General features: G+C 35.7%; 1 protein-coding gene across 1 annotated transcript in view; it reads right to left on the minus strand.

The window, feature by feature from the left end:
• Nucleotides 1-8423, minus strand: part of LOC110113608 (transmembrane protein 50 homolog) — an 11982-nt gene extending 3559 nt beyond the window's left edge. The window contains exons 1-3 of the mRNA XM_020846248.2: nucleotides 8148-8423; nucleotides 7945-8041; nucleotides 3559-3711 (exon numbers count right to left, since the gene is read on the minus strand). Of these exons, the coding sequence (XP_020701907.1) occupies nucleotides 3559-3711; nucleotides 7945-8041; nucleotides 8148-8286 (389 nt within the window). The 5' untranslated portion in view covers nucleotides 8287-8423. The remainder of the gene's footprint in view (nucleotides 1-3558; nucleotides 3712-7944; nucleotides 8042-8147) is intronic.
• Nucleotides 8424-8869: the final 446 nt, after the last annotated feature.

Genomic DNA, 8869 nt, shown 5'->3' on the forward strand with positions numbered 1-8869 from the left:
CCCCCCCTCTAACAAAAAAAGCCTTACCTTATCCTCAAGGTGGAATGCAAGGAACTCCTGCAGCATGGACCTGTCTAACAGCTATATTGCTATTAACAGCAATCAAAAGGCCTAGTAAAATAAGTTTTATGTTTTCTAGCATGAATTACACCCAAAAAATTATACGAAACTTGCTGCAAACAGAAGAAGAGGATAGAATTTGAGAGAAAGAGTTATCTATAACAAGAAACAACAATTAAGGTACCGTTATTTTGATTAATAGAAAATTGTTTCTCCTTAAAAAATTTCTATATCTTTTCTTATCTACTCTAGCCTCTTATTATGAGCCTATGCAATAACGTTGAAAGGTTGTCAATGAATCAAGGTGGTATCATAACACCAATCATTGGTGCAGAGTACAGAAAAGAGAGGATATAAAGCTATAAAATAGGGCAATTTCTTGTCTTGGAGTCGCATCAAAGCCAAGAAAGTGGTAAGATTTAGAAGAATAAAAAGAAAATCAAGCAATAGTAAGGAGACGCAAGAATTATCTAAAGAAGGGCCTTCCTTCTCCTAAAGAAATAAGGAATAAAAGACCAATGAAAGCCTTTCCGCTTTAAGAAACCATGTCTCTGGTAAGTTATATAGGTGTCAGTTAACTTAGTTGGTAAAAAAATTGATAGTTGTTACAAGATCTTGAGATCAAATTCCTCTTACATCAACTTTGTGATTCAAAATCTAAAAAAAAAAAAAAACCATTGTCGGATACCTGACCACACAAATAAAAATATTGGAAACTGCACCATAAACACTTTCTTAATAAAACAAAAGAATATATGTGAAAGAAAACACTTGTAACGGGCATCCTATTTAGTCCACAGAACAAAGCAAACCTGATGGGGACATCAGATCGTGGAAGGTTTATCAGAGACGTGGCCGCCGATCTACGGCCACGATCGAGTCTTTATATTTCTGAGTCAGTTATATTATTTTATTATTCATGTATTTTCTTATTTGCTTAGGTGTCATTTTATTATTTTCCTTTGTACCCCTTTTTGGGAGTTGTCGTATGTAAGCCCAATGGACAAGTTAGTCTTTTCTCTTTGAGTCCTTTGTACTTGACTATATATAGCCCCTTGCTTATTGTTTTGATAAATGAACGATTATTGAGATATTTTCCTCTTGCATGAGCATTGTGAGAACTTGTGAGTTCTAATGGAGAGAGATCCCTAAGATAGGGAGATTTGCGCACTACCCACCAACCTTGGAGACAGCCGGGTTCGTGGTTTTATTCTATTTCTTTTCCCCTCCTCACCATCCCTATTGCTAGTCCACCCCACCACCCAAGTCCCCATACCGCTGGCCCCATCCTCCCTAGCCGCCGACCACACTCCTCTTTCCCCCATCCAAGCTTGTTTCCTATTTTAGATTGAATTGAATATAGATAGATTTGAAATTCAAAATTAATCATTGCGAATTTTCAAAATCTTTCCTTATTTAATAAATATATTTTAGGAAAGTTCTTTAATTAACTCAATTTGAATTTCAAATTCAAATTGAATTTAATTAAGTACTTACCTAATTTTCCTAGCCTGTTAAATCTTCCCAAATCCCCTCCCAAATTTCCCTCCATTGCTCCTATTGCCGACGGCCCCATCATTGGAGTCAATTAGGATTTGTTTCCTAATCCTCCAACCTCCTTATGCAAATATTTCTAAATCCTCTTCCCCTCTATTTGGCCGAAATTTCCATCTCCCATAATTCCTCAATTAATTTCCTAATCTAAGGAATTGATTTGAGAAATCAAATCCCCACCACCATCTACCCGCCACCCCCCCTTCTTCCCCTTTTGTTCTTCTTGCCGCCTCTCTCTCCAATCATCTCTCTCCCTCTATTTTACCTTAAGTGATTCGTAGCCCTGAGTTTGCTCTTCCCAATTTCCTTCTCTTATTCAAAAATTCTGAAATCTTTCTCAGATTTTTGGAATAAAATCTGAACTTGTTTTCAGATTTTGTTGGGAAAGAGCCTTGGAGTTTATTTCCACTTCCTTTGCAAGAGGGACTTCCTTCCCATGGTCACTAATCGAGAGGAGCATCAACCGCTAAGAATCTTCTACCTTAACTCATCCATGAATGGCGGATCCGGCAACTGAGTACAGCATAAATTGGGACGACGACGGCTTCACCGACATCTTACGATCAACTTTCTTCGATGTAAACCCGAGGATCGACCACACCGTTGAAGACTACTTGGAGCGGATCCTAGATACTTTGGTGGAAGCTATTGACGAACACTTCGAATAAGGGTGTCAATATTTGACACGACACGGCAACCCGACCCGAAAAATCCGGGTTGAACCCGACCCGACCCGTTAATAAACGGGTCGGGTTCAGGTTCGCAGATTCGACCGGTTTGATAAAACGGGTCGGGTCGGGTTGACCCACCTTTTAAGATCCGGGTCGGGTCGGGTTCGACCCGAACCCGACGGGTTGACCCGAATTGACACCCCTAACTTCGAAGGCATTGAGTGGATGATCTCCACTACCCCTTGACGAAGGTTCCCCTTCTTCCTTGCATCTTTTATCTTTTAGTCTAACTTCTCTTGACTTGATTGTAGTCACGGCCGACTCTTCCACATTGTTATTGCCTAAGCTTAGTAATCGTAGGATTTGAGTGCTCCTCTATGCTTTCCAATTCTCATTGTTAGACTAGGGATTATCTTGAAAGCTACTACTATTCATTGTATTGTTTTCTAACTATTTTGGGAGTTTTTAAAGCTCTGAACATGTGATTTAAGCCTAAGCGGATAACCACTAATCGTTTTGATTCATTGTTTAAATTCTCTAGTAATTTTGTTCTAACATTATTCTAATCATAAGTTGTGCAAAATCAGTTGGAGTTAAATTGCATGTCATTTACATTGTCCAGCATCAAAACCCTTCTCTATGTCAGATGATAAAGTGGAAGGGTATAGCGATAGGAGTGTACTCGAAAGCGGAGTTATGAACACAATAAGAAATTTTCACCCTTAGTATGAGTCTATTAATGAGAAAGATGAAAAGGAGTGATTGTGCCAAAATAGATCGTCAAATATTTTATCAATATTTCAATATTTCATTGTATTGGTGATTGACCATAGAGGGGCTCCGGTATTGAATTCTTTCATTGTAATAAATACTATTTTAGATTTGTTTAGTTTTCAAAATTGTTCATAGTTAACATTTTACTTTTCTAAATGCATGAAGGTTCCCAATGAATAGGTTGAGCAATTTTCCTTGCAGAAAATATTCAAATATTGCCAAAAGAATGTTAAAGGCTTTCAGTCCAGACTCAGATCAAATGAAATCTATTCCTATTTGATGATCCAATTGGGTTTGCAACAAGTTCCAGTTGGAATACTCGCTATCATGAAATTAGCATCTAATGACTTAGACTGGATTTGACTAGACCTAAGTCTCAAGTGGTTACAACCATGTAGAACAATTTTATAAGCAAATGTAAGAGCACTCTTTTATTCAAAAAAATTGAAAAGTGTAAACTCTTAAAAATAACTTCCAAAGAACATAAATACAAAATCACCTGATTAGAACAAAGACACACTGTAGAACACCAGCAACACCAGTCCACGCAGAAGGACCTTTGTCAGTGAGCGCATCTTGCACCAACAAACCCACACCTGCTGCTAAGGAAGCAAAGGATACGACATAAGCCACAAAAAGCCAAAGCTTCAACCTGCAACATTTGGGATACAGGTTTAGAAAAACTATAAAATAGGAAAAGTAAATTCACGTACAATCATTCTTGAATTTTGGCTTTAATGATGAACTTTTCTTTAAAAACTAATAAGGCCAATTGTTCAAGTTTTGAAGATGGAGGATGCTGAGAAAAAGTCAGCTATGGGTTTCATTTATAATGCAATGAGCGAGGCTAAAGAGTTAATAACATATAACTTGGGAGGAGATGAGCGCAGTAAAAAGGAGATTTGGAGAATAATTGATGAGAAATGGAAGCTTTAACTCCATCATTTGCATGATGTTGTAATTTACTTTAATCTTCAATTCCAATAATGATAAGAATAAGTCGACCAATCCAAAGATTAAATTAGGACTATAACAATCTATAGATAGGTTGATTGCTGACTCAACTGAGAAGGTGAATGCTAGTATGCAACTTGTAACATTCAGGAATAAGGAAGATTTCTTTGGACTAAAATAAGCAAAAGATACAGTGGCAAAATGTTCTCTAAACAACTTTTAATATTATTAATTGCGCTTAAGGAAGGACTCCCCTAATTCTAGTTACAATTTTTTCTTTCAAATTTAGTTGAATTGTGATCCAGTTTGATGATGGCACTTCAAAACTACAATATTTATTTTTAAGATATTACGACTTATATGCTCATCATCTAGATATGAGTGAAACTGAAGTATATATAATCAAGTTGATATTAAAAAGAGAATTTATTTGAATAACTTAAGGACAAAAACCTTAGTATACATCATATATAACAAAAGATTAAAGGATAAAAATTTGAAGTAAAAGGGTTTCAAGGATGACGAACAACCCTTACTTTGTGATGATATGCCATCAAATGATGAACGATACATGGATGATGAAAATAAAGTCATACCCCCGATTAGCAACAATAGGTATAAACATTGATTTTTTTGATGAGGATAGAAATAAGAAAACATATCTAACAAAAAACCAAAATGAAATAAAGATAAAATGTATTTATTAATTTTCGATATTTGAAGTTTTTTTAAAAAATTTAATTAATATTCTTAATTTTTTATTAATTATTATTGATAAAGAAAGGGGAAGACAATTTAGATTAAATAATAGGAGAAAGAATGAGAGAACTTGGATACAACTAAAGATGAGGCAAGACAGATAGTCAATTATTATTATGATGAATAAAATGAAAACCACTTGACTGATGAGAGTGTTTAGGACTTCGAATTAGTTGATTATTATATCCTTAGTCGGATGTTAACCAATAGGAGTGGGAGAGATAAACTTATTCTGAATTATTATATTATAGTACTTACTCCTACTTTGTTATCATATGATATTTTGATGTTTGCATTATATCTTCACTTTGCAAAATTTAATACTTGATATTTTGAAGCTTGCATAATTTGTTACTTAATATAAACCTAATTTGAATTATCTTACTATGTTAGAATATTAACATATTATTATTTAATATATCAATAGGTAAGGATGTTAATATATAACTTCTTACTAGCAACTTAACTTTATGTGATATTTTTATTGTGGGAGCTTATGCCTCAAAATGCCTTCAGGCTTATACCTCACCTCAAGGACGAAAAATAGCTAAATATCCAATTAAGCAATTTTAAACCTGGGACAAAATGTTGTCAACCTATAGCATCATATGTTAGTGATTAGAGCATGTGTGTAAATTGGGGCCTTCTTCAATGATTGTATTCTTGGATATTAAAATTTTGTCATGGATGTTCTCACTAGGATTTAAACAAGAATTTGACTTTTAATAGGACACAATGGAGAAAAAGGATTCATGTAGCCGACCCCACGTAGTGGGATAAAGGCTTGATGTTGTTGTTGTTGTTTCTCAATATTTTTTAGGGTTTCAATCAACCTTGCTTTAAGATCCATGCTTGCATTCGGATTATAGATTTTATTGTTTGCATAAATCCTCATTATTTCTATATATTCTACTAAAAGCCCAAATCATATTTTACTTTTTAAGATATTTTGCCAACCCCGCATGGTGGGATAAATGCTTGATGTTGTTGTTGTTGTACTCTCTCCCTCTTTCCAAGTCCTTTTGTACTTGCCTTCTTCAATGTTTTTCCTCTACAACTACGAAGGGAAATGTTTGAGAACGATTAAATGTGTACCTTTAGGATTGGATTGAAGTTTAAGCTTTGATCATGCCACCTTTGACACTAAAGAAAAATGTTGATACATGTAAAATCTATATTGTCATCATCATCACCAGAGCAAAGTAAACACTCTAAATAGAAAAAAGGTTATAAACCTAAGAAATTATAATTTATTTTCCCTTAAAGAACAGGATAGATGAATACAAGAACTACTAAGAAATTTCATAATATGTACTCTTTTTTTTCTCATAAAGTAGTCATCTGGTCGAATCCCAATCCCATGCAAAGTTAAAACTTTCACCATATGCACAAGTAATAACTATAATCAATCAAACTCCTTAGTTATTCCATCAATAAAATCTAGTCATAACTCCATTTAAACATCCCAATTCATGAGTGATGTGAACAACCAATTAACCCCAATAGGCCTATATCTTAATTTCCTTACAGGAATTTGTACTTGACTGCTAACAAGGTTTGTACTCCAATGCTAACAAGGTTAAATAGTCCGCTATGTCAAAGTCATTAATAATGGGACAATCATTTTAGGTGTTTTCCCTTTGCAGGCTATCCCTCAAGTGCGGTGACTTTTAGTCAATCATAATACTAGGTCACCCTCATGCTACTACAGCAAGGAGGTGCCTCTTAATGAATCTTCCACTAAAAGCTTCAATCAAACCATTTTTACATAAGAGAGATCCTTAGATGTTAACTCTTTAGGAAGGTGCTACTAGACAAATCTTACAAACTTAATGGTGCTCCTCCCTTTATCAGAGAAATGTTTATGATTGATTTTTTTTGCCCACGAGAGCTTATATGTCCATTCCTACCCCTTATAAAAAGAAGGTTTATGGAAGCTCCCCGCCCACGAGAACCTATATGTCCATTACAACCACCTCTAATAAACATTATTTCTTCATCAAATAAGTATTATTGCAGTTCATTTGTTACTTCCCAAATATAGCTTTTAAATTATCTACTACACCAACTTGAGAAGCTTAGCACTAATAGCATCTATAATGTTTTCACAAATAATTATCCTAATAAAAATCATCTCCTCACTAAATCTATTCACCTTAACAATTTTACCTTGCAATCATCTATCCATTGCTATCTCAACTTCATTCAAATCATTAACATTTCCAACATACAACTATTTGTAACATTCTCCAATATCCATGAATGTTCCTCTTTCCATTTACTTTCTTGCAAATAAGCTATATTTATTCTTCTATTAATTATTAAGTTCAATTCTTATATCCCCATTCAATTTTTATGAACTCTATGTAGTAAATCTAATCTTAATTTTAGACTTAGTTAACTCTCGTTTACTTTTCACCACATTTGGGTTATGTTGTGGCAATTCATAAAGGGGTGATGCCCTAACCCCTAATTTTCACCACAATTTACTTATCTCCTTCTATATCACTTATGGTGACATCCTAGCAAACCCTTACCTACTTCTCACCACAACCGAGCCAAATCACGACACACCACTTCTGGGGAATTTCCTAACACTGGTAAAATTTAAATTTGATTTTCTTTCATTAGTTTTAGCATAAGCTTTGTGATTGAATGACCACCAACTTCAATTTTCTCATCTGTAGTTGATTGGCAATGAAAGTTTTGAGTATTTTCATGATGTGTAGATATTTTTTCCCCTAAGAAAATGCATGGTGTGATGCATGATTGCAACCACCAATACTAGAAGTTTTAATAAATATTTTGCATCAACACTTCAAGGGGGACTAATGATATTATTGTTTAACAATCCTCACCATAATCCCAAGAGTGCCGCCGGCGCAAAGCTTGGTAGGCCTGACACGGTGTCATGCATGAATGTGCATAGTACAATGCATTGAAGTTTATAATACAATCACAATTCCATTGTTCATCAATAAACTAAGTGATGGATGGCTTCCTTCACTCTCCAACACAAGCATTAATTATCCAAAAAATGTAGGTTGAAAACTAAAAACCACCCAGATTCAAAACATGTTCTTCATCAAGCTTCAAAACCTCACTTTCAAGCTTTAAAATTTCAAATTGTATCAATTTCACATTTCTTGAATTTGTAAAGTAAAGAACTAACCTCCACTCGGAATCCCCATAGGGGGAATAGTAGTCGTAAGAGATATCCTCTTTCCGGACAGAATTGAACATGACAGCCGAAAGAGATGCGAAAATTCCTAGAAAATTACCACCGTAAGGAGCTAAAGAAACCCTAATATACACCGGAGACGGAAAGTAGGCCACGAGCAAAACAAAGAAGAGAGACGAATTAAGCATCCGTACCAGGAAGATAATGGAGGAAGGACACCTTCACGGCGCTACAAACGACGGCGTCAACCCAGAACCACCACCCCGCGGCGAAAACCGCTCCAGACACACCAGGGCCTATGATCTCCCACAGCATCGTGCAGCTGTTATCCATTGCCTGCCTCTTTTCTCTCTCTCCCCCCGCTTTCTTGCTTTCTTGGTGTCGATCGAGATGAGATGGGCTGAAAAGCAGCAATTTGCGCTTGGTTTAGGAATCCGTACCTTCCGGCAACTGGTGGCGTGGTCGTCTTGCCTTCAAAGGAAATTAGTAGGTGGTGGTAAATTTATTCGAGAGCACGGTTGTTTCGGGTGCCAACGAGGAGCATCGCCGGAGGCTTGATTGCTGCGAAACACAATTGTTTTGCTAAAAAATTAATTATTTTAAAACTAATATAAAACATTTAGGGGATGTTTGGTATGAGATTTGGCAGTAGTTTTAAGTAGAATTTAATGTAAATCCAGCCAAACATATTCTGCACGATTGTAGTTCATGTGAATCCGTAAATCCGGGATTTACAGATTTACAACATAGATCCCAATAAATAAGTGTAAATCCTTATTCCATCCTTCAACGGATTTAACATGATTTATAGTTGCTGAAGTTCTTCCCACGGCACTCGTGTCGCAAAGCGTCGCGCGAACTCTTTATCTACATGGAAGACATAGCTTCATCTTCATCGCTTGCCCTAGCCGCTTCC

Source organism: Dendrobium catenatum, unplaced genomic scaffold (assembly GCF_001605985.2).
Source record: "Dendrobium catenatum unplaced genomic scaffold, ASM160598v2 fragScaff_scaffold_847, whole genome shotgun sequence".
NCBI classification, from domain to species: domain Eukaryota; kingdom Viridiplantae; phylum Streptophyta; class Magnoliopsida; order Asparagales; family Orchidaceae; genus Dendrobium; species Dendrobium catenatum.